Here is a 17,355-nt window from a genome sequence, read left to right on the forward strand (position 1 = left end):
TGATGAAATAGCTCAACAAACCAAACACCCTTAAGGAGACTTTTGTCCTTTCTTTTTATTTTAATGCACAGGAAAATCTGAGATGATCCTATCAGTACTCGTTCCCCCCCAACCCCCTTACGTAGAAACAGATCCTTTAGGATCAGTTTTAACTTTCTCAGGCACTGTGATGTCATCTGGCATATAGTCTGTATCATTAACCTAAGTGAGTATTTCACTTGCTAGATATTTCAACTGACTAAAATGCCTATGTTATACTCTCCCACTCCATTCTGGGAAGGGTACAGAGTATAGGCAAGCCCACCCCCAATGTCTCTCACTTCCTGCCATCACAAAAGCTCCAAAAATGGAAAGAAGTGCTTTAGGGAGGCCGAAGTTGAATAATTTGACAAAAATGAACTGTCATACTACCTAATCAAGTGCAATAAATTCTTACTTAAGAAGTCTGTCTTCTATATTGTTTGTGATAAAATATTAATTAGAAGATATGGCAGGTTAAAAATATAAATGTAGCCCTGGCCTGTGTGGCTCAGTTGGCTGGGCATCGTCCTGTGTGCCAAAAGGTTGCAGGTTTAATTCCCAGTCAGAGCACATGTCAGGGTTGCCAGCTCGATCCCTGGTTGGGGCATGTACAGGAAGCAACTATCTCTCTCACACGGATGTTTCTCTCTCTCCTTTCCTCTCTCTCTAAAAATCAATTTAAAAAACATATCCTTGGTGAGGATTAAAACATATATTATATAAATGCATATTTGCCAACCTTTGTTTGTAGGTCCAAGATTTTATCTCGAGTGTGGGTGTACTGCTGAATTACAAGTTGTCTGTCTTTCATATCCACATCCATTGTGCATGACCTATGTTTTCAATATAGAAACACAAACCTGAAAACAGTCATGAAGTGATTATGCACAGAGTCCTTCTAGACGACTCCCTCCCCATCTTTTTCAGTTTGTTTATCCATATAATTGAGCAGTAATTTCTCTTAGTGACTTGAAATTATCTAATCATTCCAAAGCATTTGAAAAGCTCACAAAACCATTCTTTAATTCAAATTTCACTGGCTTGTGTCAAATTTAATTACACTAGATAATTACAATAACAAGTACCATGAACATGAACAGATACGGAAATATACTATACAACTGTCTCCTGCCCTGGCCGGTGTGGCTTAGTGGTTGGAGTGTCAGCCCATGGACCTAAGGATCACGGGTTAATTCCAGGTTAAGGGCACATACCTGGGTCGCAGGTTCAATCCCAGGCCCTGATTGGATGCATGTGAGAGGCAACCCATCGATGTGTCTCTCTTACATCAATGTGTTTCTCCCTTTCTCTTTCTCTCTCTCTCTCTCTCTCTCTCTCTCTCTCTCTGCCCCCCCCCCTCCCTCTCACTCTCCCTCCCTTCCACACTCTCTGAAAATCACTGGAAAAAAATATCTTCTCGTGAGGATTAATAACAACAACAAAAAAGCAACACACAGGGAGGTGGGGACAGGCTGGAGGGGGTCAATGGGGCGAAAAGGGGGACATATGTAATACTTTCAACAATAAAGATTAAGAACAAACCCATAACTGATTCTTTGTAAACACAGATTAGTTGGGAGGCCACAAGGTCAAGATTTATCAGACCCATAATTCACACAGTAACAGTGAGTGTTCAGTGCATCAAGCTGGTTAAAGCATAGACTGGGTAAGAAAATGTTCACTGTACATCATCAGATTCAAAGTATTGTAATAAAAGTTACTTATCATGAACACCCCAAACTTAAAGATTTTAATTTATCAGAATGTCAATCACAATTAGTAAAATTTGTAAGTGGGCAAATTTTCCTGCTTTGGATTTCTTGTTTAGGTTTGAAGGAAAGGAAATTCGTTTTCATCATGTTGTTGGGTCTATCTGCTCTTCCATCTCTCCCATAGACTCTAAGCTCCCTGCACGTCTGTGGCCTTCAGAACTGTATCACAGAACCTGACACTTAACAAACTTGCTGAATATGTTCACACATCCTGAAATACTGAATCAGTATTTCAGTAGGCCTATAAATAAGTTTTCTAGGGCGGATAAAACAGAATGTTAGAAGGTTTGATTCATGGTCTATTATTTGCTAATATTTTTCATCTCTTTTTCGTTACACTGTATGTATATTTCCTGATACTGTTTAATTAAATTAAATCAGGGCCCTATTTATCCTTTTTTTCCCCTATTTATACTTATACTACTACTGTATTAATGCTAATAATATTCTGTAAACTAATCTTTTTATTTTTTTATTGATTTGAAAGAGAGAGGAAGAGACATCGATTCATTGTTCCACCCATTTATGCTGCATTCATTGGTTAACCCTTCTATATGCCCTGACCAGAGATGAATCCTGAAAAACCTTGGTCTATTGGAACTACACTCTAACGAATTGAGCTACCTGGCCAGGGCTAAACTATTCTATCTTGATTAAAATCATTAGTGTCCATTAAAAAATAAAAATGGCCCTAGCCGGTTTGGCTCAGTGGTTGAGCCTCAGCCTGGGGACTTGAAGGATCCTAGGTTCAATTCCTGGTCAGGGCACATACTGGGTTGCAGGCTCAATTCCCAGCAGGGGATGTGCAGGAGGCAGCTGATCAATGATTCTCTCTCATCACTGATGTTTCCATCTCTCTCCCTCTCCCTTCCTCTCAGAAATCAATAAAAATAAATATTTAAAATATAATAAGATCAAAATGGGTTGAATGTCCTATTGAATTGGAATTTCAAATTCCCACAATGTGGCAGCTAACACTTCCAGTTTCTAGTACTTCTATTGAGAATATAAAAGTTCTCCTGGAACTAACAAATTCTTCCCATCCAACACAATTGTATAACCTGAAAGTTGAGCAGAACCCTAGAGATAATTTCTTGTCTGAAATCTCTCCTAATTAAGGGATCCTATCAAAAACTACTCCTATTTTTGGGGCAGGAAGGGATGTTGATCCCACATTACAGAGTGTTGCACCCATAGTAGGCTCTTAATACATGCTTGTTTAAGTGAACTGCACAAGTCTAAAATGGGCTCATTTCATTCATCTTCTTGCTCTTCCTAGGTGTTAGGTGCAACATCCACTGAATCTGTAAAGATCTGCATTAATCTTCTGCTCACTAACCAATATTCAAAAAGAAAGTCAGTAGAACAACAACAAAAGATTTTAAAAAAGAAAAAGAAATTCAATAGAGGAAACTCCATGATCGGTCAAATCTATTAACATTAATGCTACTGTCAGTAAATAACAAAACTTTAACAGAAAATCAAATCTTTGTTTGCTTATGCTCTATAAAGGATTTCCAATGTATCCAAAATGGTCACATTTTCAATTTCTAGTATGACATTTTAAAACAAAGTCTTGCATCATTCATACAACTAAATTATATACCCTTCCACTTATAATTGGGGTGCCCACAGACTTAACCATAGTAGTGTCGTGAGATATGTTATTATGCTAATTAGTTTCCATCCAGCTAACAGCTTGTGATCCCATATGATTTCCCATAATCCTCCTATATAATAAAACCCTAATATGCAAATTGACCAAACAGCAGCAGAACAGCCAGTTGCTATGATGCTCACTGACGGCCAGGGGGCAGACACTCAACGCAGGAGCTGCTCCCTGGTGGTCAGTGCGCTCCCACAGGGGAAGTGCTCCTCGGCCAGAAGCCGGGCTCATGGCTGCGGGCTGGCGAACACAGCAGCAGTGGCGGTCATCCCCCAAAGGGTCCGGACTGTGCGAGGCACAGGCGAGGCTGAGGGACACCCCCCCCCCATCCCCGCACAAAATTCGTGCACGGGGCCTCCAGTATGATATAATAATGAAGACAATAAAGCCTTTGGAACAGTAAACACCAACAATAATTTTACTTGACTCAAGTCTGTATTCCAAAACAGTACATAATTTACAGCATGGCCCTGCTTAGGACTCCTATTATAATACATCTGTTTGGGGGATTTTTACAACACACGCTAGGACACAAACTATACATTTCCAAATCCACTTCCTTCTGTTTTGCTAAAAGGGAACACACACCATCCCTCAACAGCACAATTAGTGTCCCTCCCCACCCCCAGGCAGTAATTTAAATTCCCACTTCCCCCTAAATATCTCTGGACAGGCACTTCTGCCAATCCATCGGTCTCTTTCATCACAGCTTCTTTTCACAACTAACGGGTCAAGTTCCTTTCCCCCCATTTCAACACGATGCACTGTTTTCCCCACTGCCCAGTGCTGCATGCGGGACTGTAACACTGAATGTCACTGTCCTGCATTGTTTCCCGTTTAACTGCCATTTTACCACCGCGCGCATGAGAGGAACGCATCCCCACCGGCACCGCATGAATTTCCAGAGCGCTTTTCTCTGTGGATTTCCGAGACACGCTCCTCTTCCCAATTCCCTTCATCACCCCAGAAACGGCTCTGAGAGGCTGAGATTTCTTTTTTAAGTACCTTATGCAAAAAGAAACTGATTCCAGGCATTTCTATTTTGCTAGCAACTGTACTCCCAGGGGCCTTGAGGCAGAGCAGCGGAGGAGCCAGGGCACAGATCTCAAACACCGCTTGCGGCCTCCCCAATCAAAATGAACATTTTTCAACTCTCCAAGATCATCTCAGCAAACACCCTTTCCTCTCGGGTTACACCAAAAGGGCTGCCCGCAGCATTATAAAATAAACAACTGGCTTTGGCATGCGCCCTGAATCTTACTAAGACACCCCCCTGCCCCCCGCCCCCCATAATCCCTTCCTAACCCCCAACCTGCCAAGGAAGCGATTTCTCGGCCACAAAGGGGCGGCCCGCGCTCGTGCCCCGCGGCCTCCGCACACATGTGCCGGGCTGACAAGTGCGGAGCTGCCCCTCCCGGATCGCAAGCCGGCGGCTGACCGGCCACCACACTCTCTCCCCGGCCACTGCCCGCTCCCCGCGCCCCGCTCTCCACTGACAGGGCCGGGCACCGCCTTCCGCCCGGCGCGCGCCGAAGGGCCGGGCTCCGACCCCCTACCCCCCCCCCCCCGCCCACCATCCTATTTCCTTCCCCTTCTTCGCCTCAGGAAATCCCGTCGGAACTTCATTTGGGTCGAGCCCAGCCGTCCCGCCCGGAGTCCGGGCACACCGTCCCCCGACGGCCGCGCCTCCCCCCAACCCCCCCCCGCCGGGAGGCGGCCGGCGACCCCCGCGACCCCCAGCCGGCGCCTCACCTCCTCCTCGCTCTCGCTGCGGAAACACAGGCACGCGGCCCGCTTCTTGTAGCCGTCGCCGTCATAGGTGCGGGTCTGGTTCGACTTGAGCTTCATCATCCTCCGGCCCGGGTGGGGGTGCGGTGCGGGTCGCGGGAGTAGAGGGTGGGAAGCCCGCTGCGGACGGCCGCGCGCGCGCGCCCCCGGCTCGGCCAAGGGACGCGGAGAGGGGGGGCGGCTCCTCCGCTACACGGCTCCGCCGCTGGCCCGCCGCGGCCTCCTCATTCCCCCCGGCCCAGGCCCCGCGCCGCCGCCGCCGTCACGGCTGTCGTCCCAGCTGCCGCCACGGCCGCCGCCCCCACTGCTGCCGCCACCCCCGACGACGACCGCGCCGCCATCTTGGGCGCGCTGCGTCAGCGGCGTAAGGCGGCGCCGGCCTGCGGGGCGGCCACGCGCTCGCGGCGGAGGCTGCGTTCGGGAATCGCGCCCGCCCAGTGCGCGCGGCGTAAACGAGCGTCGGGAAGGAGCGCCGCGCGGCTCCGGGTGGCCTCTCGCCCGCGGGGTAGGGGCGGGGCGGGCGGGGCGCGCGGAGAGCTCCGCGGAGGAGAGGATGCTGGCGCCGGGCTTCGCGGCGCGGCCGAGCAACGGCCCGGGTGCGGACGCTGCTGCCCGGCCCCGCGGCTCTGCGGGAGGGAGGCGGGAGCCGGACCAAGGTCACCCGCGAGTCCGCGGCCCGAGATGGCTCAAGGTCAGGCCGCCCGGGCCTGGACCCTGCCGGTCCCTCTGGGGGAAGCAGTGGGATGCGGTGAGACACGGGAGCGGAGCCCGCGCTGCCTGGGAGCAGATCCTGCGCCCGAACGGCGGCGGGTGGAGGGTATGCTTGCGGGGCGGGGCACGTTTCGCTGACATGCAGAAGCTCTGGAAGTCGTGTGAGCTGAGGCTTGTCGTCCATTAGAACAAATGTTTATCCTGAGATCCTTTATTTGTGCAATAAAGCAAATGCGCCCTCTGAAGGTAAACATGAGGGCCAGAAGGGAACGTGTGTGTGTGTGTGTGTGTGTGTGTGTGTGTGTGTGTGTGCGCGCGCGCGCAAACCATAAGGCAATCATCGTTTCTGGCGATGAAAGGAGTGTATATTGTGGATGTCAGATTCTCCAGGAAAAGAGACACAGCCAGACGCTCTTGAGCTGGAGATCTGTGACTGTTATCAGCAGTCCAGACCTCCAATGCCCTAAACATGTTGAAAATCCTGTGTAGGGTTTGTCTGTGAATCGCTTATTAACTTTTTTGAATTTGCTTGTATTTAGCATGGTACAAAAGGTTAGGATTTGAAACCAAACATTCCTCCGTACAATAAAGATAATAACCCTTCTGGGCACCTGGCACACCGTAGGCACTCACTATGTTGCAACTCATATTGACATTTCATGCAACTTTTACCGTATAAGATGTAGAATTTCAGTTCATTTTGGTCAGTCTTCATAACAGAATAACCCAAATCTTGGTCATTTTGGTTGTCTTTCTAGCTTTAACTCTGCTATTGTCTCTAATTTGAAAAAAAAAAAAAGAAATCCAAAAGTTCTGATTGTAGAAATACTATAACATTCACATTGTCAAAAATTTGAAAAATACAGAGAACCTAAAAATACTAAATTATGGATACTTTGAGCACCTTCAGAAGAGATGTGTGTCCTACTTCTTTTTCTGGTCTTTCCCGCATGTCGTTATTTTTAAATACTACTTCTAATTATCACCTAATAGTCCATCATAGGGATGCACCATCAGTTATTTTCCCAATTTCCATTGTTAGGTTGTTGTAGCCTCTATATCTTTAGAACAGCAATGACATCTCTGTACATAAATCCTCGTCTACAGCCCAAATAGTTCCTCAAGATAAATTCCCAGAGGCAGATCCAGGGTTAGGAACGTCTCTGTGGCTCTTTGCCCCCACTTGCCAAAGCCATTGCAGGAAAGATGTAGGAGTACAGTCACACCAGCGGTTAGACAGCTACACTGCTATGCCACTTGGTGACGGCTGAGCGCGGAACTGGAAAAGGCGCTGCAGTGTCAGTCAGTACACAGAGCAAAGGTAAGTTAGATTGTAAACTCCCTGAGAGCAGTCTTGTGTCATTTCCCTTCATATCCCCATCTCCTAGCACACGGCCTTATCCAAAAAAAAAAAATCTCAGTAAATGTTGATTAAATATATGGAAGGAGGTTTTTTGTTGGTTTCTAATTCTTTCCCCAGCTTTTATGGGCCTGTGTAGTTGCAAGAGCCCAAAAGACCACTCCCAGGTCCCTTGTTTTAGTAATTACATTTTCTTTTTCAGGAAACATTAACAAAGCGATCCCAGCCTTTCCGGGAAGACAACGAATAAATATTAATTTAAGTTGATTAAAACAGTATTCAGTAGTTGTCCCCCACCTTGTCCATGGTTTGCTTTCCAGTCTCCATTACCTCCAGTCAACTGCGTTCCAAAAATGTTAAATGGCAATTCCAGAAACAAATTGGTAAGTTTTAAATCGTGTGTCTTCAGAACATGATCACCCCTTTGTCCAGCCTCTCCACACTGTGCACACTGTCCTCCGGTCATCACTGGGTAGCTGTCTGGTTATCACATCACCTCCTGGTAGCGCAGTGCCTGTGTCAAGTAACCCTTCGTTTGCTTAATAATGGCCCCAAAGCACAGGAGGACAGCAGGTCCTCAAGTAACATCCTTTCATTGTAACAGTGCTCAGGTGCCAGGGGCACTTAACTCGTGCTTATGTCAACTAGCCTATGGTAAAATTGGTTTTGGTATATGCCATTTCGCTTAAAGTCACAGCACCTATCTACAACTTTAAGGAAGGACTACTGTAGTGATGCCGGCCATTCAGATATGTCAAAGAGAAGCCATAAAGTCTTCCTTTAACTAAAAAGGTATATATGTACCGTATAGAAAAAAAAGCGGTATATATGGAGTTTGGTACCCACAGTTTTGGTCATCCACTGGAAGTCTTTTTAAAAAAATATATTTTATTGCTGTAACCGGTTTGGCTCAGTGGATAGAGCATCGGCCTACGGACTGAAAGGTCCCAGGTTCGTTCCGGCCAAGGGCATGTACCTTGGTTGCGGGCACATCCCCAGTAGGGGGTTTGCAGGAGACAGCATATCGATATTTCTCTCTCATCGATGTTTCTAACTCTCTATCCCTCTCCTTTCCTCTTTGTTTTTGTTTTTTTTTAATTATAAAGGCAATGTTTATTAATATACATTTCATTTTTTTTATTGCTTAAAGTATTACAAAGAGTATTACATATGTCTCCTTTTTTTCCCCCCGCCCTTGACAATCCCCTGGCCTCCCCTACCCCCCAGTGTCTTATGTCCATTGGTTATGCTTATGTGCATGCATATAAGTCCTTTGGTTGATCTCTTACCCACCCATAAAATATATTTAAATATATATATATATATATATATATATATATATATATATATAATTGATTTTTTTACAAAGAGGAAGGGAGAGGGATAGAGAGTCAGAAACATTGATAAGAGAGAAACATCGATCAGCTGCCTCCTGCACACCTCCCATTAGGGATGTGCCCACAACCAAGGTACATGCCCTTGATCGGAATCGAACCTGGGACCCTTCAGTCCGCAGGCCAACACTCTATCCACAGAGCCAAACCGATCAGGGCATCCACTGGGAGTCTTGAAGTTTATTCCCCATGGATAAGAGGGGACTCCTGTATTTATTACCTGTTATTCCAGTTAAATACTTCACAAGTCCTATAAGAAAAAACTATTATGTAAAATGTTGCCTGTTTCCTTATGACAGTAAATAGTAAGGTACTCTTCAGTTGCCTAAGGCAGAAATGTGGGAGGCATTGCTATATCCCTTACCTTCTGTCTGTTAACAGTAAACTCCATTGCTTCTGCCTCCTTGACATCAACCCAGCCCCTTCCCTCCTTGCCCTCTGCTATTACTTCAGTAGGATTCTTCCTCTTGCCTCTTCTTAGCTACCATGCAGACATCCACTTAGCCCCTTTCACCCACAGCAGCCAGAGGAATCCTTCCCAAATGCAGATCTGAGTAAGTCATGGCCTTGATTAAAACCCTTCAGAGGCTCCTCAGTGCTTTGAAGTTAAAGTCCAAATTCTAGCAGGTTGGCCCCTGCCAACCTTACCCCATAGTCTAGTGATTCTGAATTACCTACAGTTTCTTGAACCTCTAGCCAACCTTCCAAGTCTTGAACATGTTTTCCTGTTGTCTGAAGAGCTCTTCTTCCAAGACCCTCATACACTCAAATGTCCCCTCAACCCAGAGAGAGGCCGAATTATATTTATCCTTCAAGAACTCAGATTAAAAGTCACCTCCTGGAAGCCCTTCCTAACTGCCTCTGCGCCTCCTATTGGCCTGGGTCTGCTTTTATCACGTCATTTGTCACATAGTGTTATCGTTGTTTTCTTGCCAGTCTCACATTTCAGAGTATGTTTTTAAATAAATATATTTTTATTGACTTCAGAGAGGAAGGGCGAGAGAGAAACATCAATGATGAGAGACAATCATTGATCGGCTACCTCTTGCATGCCCCACACTGGGGATTGAGCCAACAACCCAGGCATATGCCCTGATGGGGAATTGAACCATAACCTTCTGGTTCATAGGTCAATGCTCAACCACTGAGCCATGCCTGCTGGGCACATTTCAGAGTTCTTGAAGACACGGTCTGTGTCTCAATCCTGCTTGTTTCACTCAGTGGTTATCCCAGGGCCTGACATAGAACACATCTCAAAAAAAAGTTGTTAATGTAAGAATAGCTATTGCCCTTCTGATTGTTAGTCTAGAGCCCAATCACTTGCCCCACATGGAATGGGACTGCTTGTCTACAGGAGCACCCCGATATGACATACCTATAGCTCTCATACATGGCTGGCAGAAAGAGAAAATGATAAAACCACTTTTGAAAACTGCTTGACAATTTCTCAAAAAAATTAAAAATATACTTATCCTCTGACCCAACAATTCCACTTCTAAGGGATTGAAAATATAGGTCCACAAAAAGCTTGCACAAGAATGTTCAGAAAGCCAAAAGTTGGCACCATCCCAGGTGACCACCAATACAAGGATGGATAAATAAACTGTGATATCTGTGCAATAGAATATTATTCATCAGCCCAAAGGAACACACTACTGATACACATATATCAACATGAATGAATCTCAAAAACATTACACTGAGTGAAAAAGCCTTTCACGAGAGTCATGCTGTATAATCTATCTATATATCTATCTATCTATCTATCTATCTAAAAGCCTAAGCAACTGTTACCACCGAACTACCAGAATGACCGGTCACCAGTCGCTATGATGTGCACTGACCACCAGGGGGCAGACACTCAACACAGGACTTGCCCCCTGGTCGTCAGTGCGTTCCCACAGCCAACCTTCCGGGCTGGCCAACCTCCCACGGTCCCTCCCTTCACCTGGTCCCTCCCCGCAGCTAAGGCTCCAGGCACCGGAAAATCTGGGTCTGGGAACCTGTAGGAGGAGAGCAACCCCAACGCTGATCAAAACAGAGTAGCAGCTCGGAGCGGGCAGAAGGGGCAAGGCAGCAGCCTAACGGCAAAGACGTAAAGTAAGCACCACCACCATCTTACCTCTGCCGCCGCACCACATGCGCCCCTCACCCTTCTACCGCTTCTAGCTTGGCCCCATGCCTTTGCTTTCCTAGGCTCCCCACCGCTGATTGGCTAGCGCTCCTACGGCAGTGTGCCACCATTGGCTGAAGTCAGCTACCTATCATGCTTAAGGGCGGAGCCCCAAGAAAATGTACAGCTGAGGTAGGAGGGACAACCTGTCTGTCAGCAACTCTGCCCCAGGGAGAGTGAGGCCCCCTGAGTGCGGGCAGCGAAGTAGAGCTGTATTTCTACCTCGGAGCGTAGCGGGTGTTCAGGCCGTTTTGGGGCGCTCTGTCTGTGGTCTTTGCTTGCTGCTACCTCAGCACATCTACACAACTAGATCAGGGCCTGCCAGCCAACCTCCTGCAGTCCCTCCCCCTGGCCAGCAGGACCTGGTTGCCCCCCCTCCCTTGCATGAATTTGTGCACCGGGCCTCTAGTTCCATTAGATGAAGTCCTAGAACATGCAGAACTAATCTATTTAGGGGGTGGGAGGACCAGAAAAATGGTGGCTTCATGAGTATAGAGCAGTGGTTCTCAACCTTCCTAACGCTGCGACCCTTTAATACAGTTCCTCGTGTTGTGGTGACCCCCAACCGTAAAATTATTTTCATTGCTACTTCATAACTGTAATTTTGCTACTGTTATGAATCGTAATGTAAATATCTGATATGCTATATGTGTTTTCCGATGGTCTTAGACAACCCCTATGAAGGGGTCGCTCAACCCCCAAAGGGGTCGCGACCCACAGGTTGAGAACCGCTGGTATAGAGGATGGTGATTCACTGGGAAGAGGACTGAAGGAACTTTATGGGATGATGGTAAAATTCTGTATTTTAATCGAGGTTTGGGTTACAAGTCACATTGTCACAACACAGTGAAAGTACACTTAAGATTTGTGTATTTCATGTATGCCAACAATATTCACCTATGAACTGATAATATCCATGCTGAAGTACTTAGGGGGTTGAGTATACTATAGTCTACAACTTTTAAAAATATGTTTTTATTGATTTTTTAGAGAGAGAGAGAAACGTCGATGTGAGATCAGCTGCCTCCTGCCTGGGTTATGTTGTGCACACCCCAACCCAGGTATGTGCCCTGACCAGGAATTGAACCTGTGACCTCTGGTTCATGGGACAATACTCAACCAACTGAGCCACGTGGGCCAGCTCTATTGTCTGCAATTTATCTGGACATATATTTTAAAAATAAAATGTATTGGTGGATGGATATATGGATGAAGAGATGGATGGATAATAAATGGGTAAGTGATAATATAAGTAGTGGTGAAATGTTAATATTAGAATTTATTTTTTATTTTTATTTTTTTTTTGTTAATCCTCACCTGAAGATATTTTTCCATTGATTTTTAGAGAGACTGGAGGGGGAGAGACAGAGGAAACATCAATGTGAAAGAGACACACCAATTGGTTGCCTCCCACATGGAGATTAAGTCTGTAACTGAAGTACATGCCCTTGACCGGAATCAAACCCAGAACCCTTCAGTCTGCAGGCAATGCTCTATCCACTGAGTCAAACTGGCTAGGTCCTAATGTTAGAATGTAGGTGGTGAGAATATGTGATTACTGTAAAATTCTTTATTGAATTTTACAATAAGTGGCTATATTCTTTACTAAATGTTGGTTAAAAATGACCATGGCCTCTATATCACTCCATACACAAAAATTAATCTGAAAGGATCATAGACCAAAATGTAAAGCCAAGATTCAGAAAGAGTCTATAAGAAAGTATAAGGAGGCCTGACCAGCATGGCTCAGTGATTGAGCATCAACCTAGGAACCAGGAGGTCACGGTTTGATTCCTGGTCAGGGCATATACCCGAGTTGCAGGCTCACTCCCTGGTGGGGACTGTGCAGGAGGCAGCTGATCAATGATTCTCATCTTTGTTGTTGTTGTTAATTGTCATCCAAGGATACTTTTCCATTGATTTTTAGGGAGAGTAGAAGAGAGAGAGAAAGACAAAGACAAACATCAATGTGAGAGAAACACATCGATTGGTTGCCTCCTGCACGAACCCTGACCAGGGCCCGGGCCAGGGAGGAACCTGAAACCAAGGTACATGCCCTTGAGCAGAATCGAACCTGGCACCCTTTGATCCACAAGCCTATGCTCTATCCACTGAGCCAAACTGGCTAGGGCAGTTATTTTCTCAGCATTGATGTTTCTCTCTCCCTCTCCCTTCCTCTCTGAAATATACATATATATATATATCTCCCAAAGTTTAAAAAAAGAAAGTATAAGGAGGCCCTGGCTGATTTTACTTAGTGGTTAGAGCATCGACCCTCAGATTGAAGGGTCACGGGTTTGATTCCCGGTTAAGGGCACATACCTCAGTTGCAGACTTGATCTCTGGCTCCAGTCGGGGTGCATGTGGGAGGCAACCATTTGATGTATCTCTTCCCCTCCCTTCCACTCTCTCTAAAACTCAATGGAAAAAAATATTCTTGGGTTAGGATTAACAACAACAAAAAGAAATTGACAACCTGATTCTAAAATGTACATAGAAATGTAAAAGATCAAAGACAGTATGGAGTTTCCTTAAAAAACTGAAAATGGAACTCCCATTTGACCCTGTGATCCCACTTCTAGGAATATATCCCAAGAAACCAGGAACACCAATCAGAAAGGATATATGCACCCCTATGTTCATAGCAGCACAATTCACCATAGCTAGAATCTGGAAACAGCCTAAGTGCCCATCAGTAGATGAAGGGATTAGAAAACTGTGGTACATCTACACGATGGAATACTATGCTGCTCTAAAAAGGAAGGAACTCTTACCATTTGCAGCGTCATGGATGGAACTGGAGAGCATTATGCTAAGTGAAATAAGCCAGTCAATGAAGGAAAAATACCACATGATCTCACTCATTCATGGATAATAGAGACCATTATAAACTTTTGAACAATAATAGATACAGAGGCAGAGCTGCCTCAAGCAGATTGTCAAACTGCAGCGGGAAGGCCGGGGAGGGTTGGGGGGCAGGAGGTAGGGGGGTAAGAGATCAACTAAAGGACTTGTATGCATGCATATAAGCATAACCAGTGGACATAAGACATTGGGGGATAGGGGAGGCTAGGGGACTGTCTAGGGCGGGGGGATAAAATGGACACATATGTAATACCCTTTGTAATACTTTAAGCAATAAATTAAAAAAAAAAAAGAAATGTAAAAGATCAAGAATAGCCAAAACAATCTTAAAAAGGAAAAAAGTGGGTGCCCGACCCCAACCCCAGCCTGGGACCCCTTCCTTCCCGGGAACCTCCCGGGGATTGCCCACCCCTTCCACCCGGCTGGGGGTCCGGCAGGCCTGGCGCAAGTCCCTGCCAGGGGCCCTGGCTCGGCCCCAGGTTGGAGGAGCCCGGAGCCCGCCCTCGGAACCACGGCCCAGAAGCTACAGCCACAGTGACTGCAGTCAGGAGATCTCTGACGTCCTGCTGCTCCTTGCACTGTCCAGAGTCCATGCTTGTGATTCTCAATGGAGAGTAAAAACACAGATTTCTAATGAAAACCAGCCTCATCAGCCACCGACTCTCAAAAGACAGAGGCTGCCCCTACCTGTTCAAGAGGCCCCTGCCCACCAAGAGCCTGGTTAGGCACAGGCCTCCAAGAAGTGGCAGAGTCCACCTCTTGCAAGTTCCTGGCTGGGATCAAGATTATTAACCACCCACTATGCCCAGCACCCAAGTGGTGGCCATCCAACAATGCCATTATCCAGAGCATCATCACAGCATTGACCGCCAAAGGAAGAGAGTGGCAGCAATGGGGCCAACAAATTCATCCTCATTAGCTGGGAGGGGCAAGGGGGGAGCCCCCACTCACCCTCCAAGGCCCCAACCTCAAGCCCAAACCAGCAGTGATTCCAAGTGGACAGAAGGGATCACCAAGACCCTGGGACCAGAACCTGCAGCTACAGATGTGAGTCTTTCTAGACCACCTGGCGCCCGTCTCGGGCAGAGATGGGAGAACTGTGCAGGCGGCGAGGCAGCAGGCTGCGCTCTGAACACCAGCTTGACCAGCATGCAGTGGCTGGGAGCGACGAGTTCTGGCCTGGGCTCCTGCAGCATCACGCAAGAGATGGAGGGAAAGGAAAACCAGCACCTGGAGCCGAATCAGGTTAAGGTTGAGAAACCCCCAGGAGGATCAACATCCTGGGAGGACTCCAGGTCTGAGCGGCCGCCGTACTCTTACGTGGCCATGATACAAGTCACCATCAACAGGACTGAGAAGAAACGTATGACCTCGAAAGACATCTACACGTGGACCGAGGACGACGTCCATTATTTTAAGCATATGGCAAAGCCAGGCTGGAGGAATTCCATTTGCCATAAACTTTCTCTTCTTGACATGTTTGTTCGAGAGACATCTGCCAGTGGCAAGGTCTCCTTTTAGACCATTCACCCCAGTGCCAATCGCTACTTGACCTTGGACCAGGTGTTTAAGCAGCAGAAACAGCCCAATCCTGAGCTCCGCCGGAATGAGACCATCAAAAGTGCACTCCCGCTGGGCACGCAGCGGAAGATGAAGCCATTGCTACCCCGGGTCAGCTCAGACCTGGTACCCATTCAGTTCCCAGCGAACCAGCCACTGGTGTTACAGCCCTCGGTAAAGGTGCCATTGCCCCTGGCAGCTTCACTCATGAGCTCAGAGCTGGCCCGCCACAGCAAGCGAGTCCGTATTGCCCCCAAGCTTCCGGGTTTCCAGCCTTGGTTAAGAAGGTCACCCCCAGCCCTAGCCGGCTTGGCTCAGTGGATAGAGCGTCAGCCTGTGAACTGAAGGGTCCCAGGTTCGATCCCAGCCAAGGGCACATGCCTGTGTTGCGGGCTCGATCCCCAGTAGGGGGCATGCAGGAGGCAGCTGATCAATGATTCTCTCTCATCGTTGTTTCTATCTCTCTCCTTCTCCTCCTCTGTGAAATCAATAAAGAAATATATATATATATATTTTTTAAAAAAGGTAACCCCCAGATTATCCATGTAGTCTCCTAGATTCTCTTTCAGGATTTGTGCCGCTAGCTGATGAGGGGGTAGCCCCTCTGCCCACTGCAGGGCCCGTGAAAGAGGAGAAACTCCTGCTTGGAGAAGGGCTATCGCCTCTGCTTCCAGTTCAGTCCATCAGGAGGAGGAAGCTCAGCCTGGGGAGGAAAGGCCACACTGAGGGAGGCCCGCCCCTGAGAGAGTGGCCCTCGCCGTGCCCACCTGTCAAAGAGGAGCTGTCTCAGTCCTGGGAGGAGGGCCCCCCACTCTCCCACTCAAAGGTCCGGGAAGTCCTGCAGCGCGCTCAGGCCCCCAACCCGGTGTGTGTCTGAAATGCTGGTGATGAAACCAACGGAGGGGAGGGAGATGAGCCGGTCTCGAAGGAAACAGCACCTGCTGCCTCCCTGTGTGGATGAGCCCGAGCTGCTCTTCTCAGAGCCCCTGGGTCTTCAAGACCAGCCACAGAGCTCACTCTCCCTTCAGAGCCCTCTGTGCCTGGCTACTCCCAGGGGGAGGGAGGACCTTTTAAGACACCCATTAAGGAGACGCTGCCCATCTCCTCCACCTCGAGCAAATCTGTCCTCCCCTTGAGCCCCAAAGCCTGGAGGCGTACACCCCCAGCCAAAGTTGAAGGGTTAGGTTTCAGCCCAGTATGAACCCCTGAGGGTACCTTTGGCCCTCTACCTGACTCCCTGGGGCTGACACATCTCAGTACCACACCACTGAAAAGTTGCCCCTCTTTGACTCACCCCAAGAACTCCTCCATTCTGAGCCCTTTGACCTCAACTCTGACCCCTTTAGCAGCTGTTCCCCCTCAGAAATAAAAGTCCCCAAACCAAGCTACCCCACGGTCGCAGAACCACAGGTTGCCAGCCTTCCAGCCAACCGTTCCCTGACAGAAGGCCTGGTTCTGGACGCAATGAATGACAGCCTGAGCCAGATCCTGCTGGACATCAGCTTCCCTGGCCTGGAGGAGGGCCTGCTGGGCCCTGACAACATCACTGCGCTCAGCTCACGCCTGAGCTGCGGTACAGATCTGCCCTTACCCTTGCTGCCCAACCTGTCCACTCTGCAGTCGTGTGGCTGGGCCATCCCAGGCCTGAGGAAGGACAGTAAGCAGGACCGTCCGCCCCTCTAGCCCCACCTTGCCTGGTTATGCCACGGCAGACATCATGCCACAGCCACCACTGGGCCCTCTACAAGCCTCCATGCCCTGGTATCTGGACTCTGTGCCACCCTATGCTCCCCTAGAGAATCTGATTCCTCACTCCCCCTGCGAGAGCCGCAGGGTGGGCAGAGCAGAAACGAGGATGAAAAGATTAGGAACTCCCCAAACTGTTTGCATTCTGTGTCCAGCAGTTTCACCTTCCCTGTTCCATGCAGGGTGTCCTATAAATAGTGTATATGCTCCAAATTAACCTCTATTTTTAAATGTAAGCTTATTTCCTTAGGTCCATATCTAAGACTATCAGAAGGGGGGTAGCGTGACAGGGGTTTCAG

The 17,355-nt window shown here is 47.7% G+C and overlaps 1 protein-coding gene and 1 pseudogene across 6 annotated transcripts in view; one reads left to right on the forward strand and one right to left on the reverse strand.

The window, feature by feature from the left end:
* The window catches only part of SMIM29 (small integral membrane protein 29), a 130,567-nt gene extending 124,962 nt beyond the window's left edge, over window positions 1-5,605 (reverse strand). For 4 of the 5 annotated variants that reach the window (XM_081095022.1, XM_081095021.1, XM_081095020.1 and 1 more), the window contains exon 1: window positions 5,212-5,487. In XM_081095022.1, coding sequence (XP_080951148.1) covers window positions 5,212-5,310 — 99 coding nt within the window. In that variant the 5' untranslated portion in view covers window positions 5,311-5,487. Of the gene's footprint in view, window positions 1-5,211 lie in introns of all 5 variants that reach the window. The other variant, XM_081095023.1, reaches the window with a different exon arrangement.
* An 8,752-nt stretch (window positions 5,606-14,357) lies between these two features.
* LOC308521558 (forkhead box protein M1-like) lies at window positions 14,358-16,971 on the forward strand (annotated as a pseudogene). Its single transcript has 3 exons — window positions 14,358-14,364; window positions 14,482-15,575; window positions 15,895-16,971. The product of its transcript is annotated as a forkhead box protein M1-like (transcript).
* Window positions 16,972-17,355: the final 384 nt, after the last annotated feature.

The sequence above is a fragment of the Myotis nattereri genome, assembly GCF_964212035.1.
Source record: "Myotis nattereri genome assembly, chromosome: 6".
In the NCBI taxonomy this organism is placed as follows: Eukaryota; Metazoa; Chordata; class Mammalia; order Chiroptera; family Vespertilionidae; genus Myotis; species Myotis nattereri.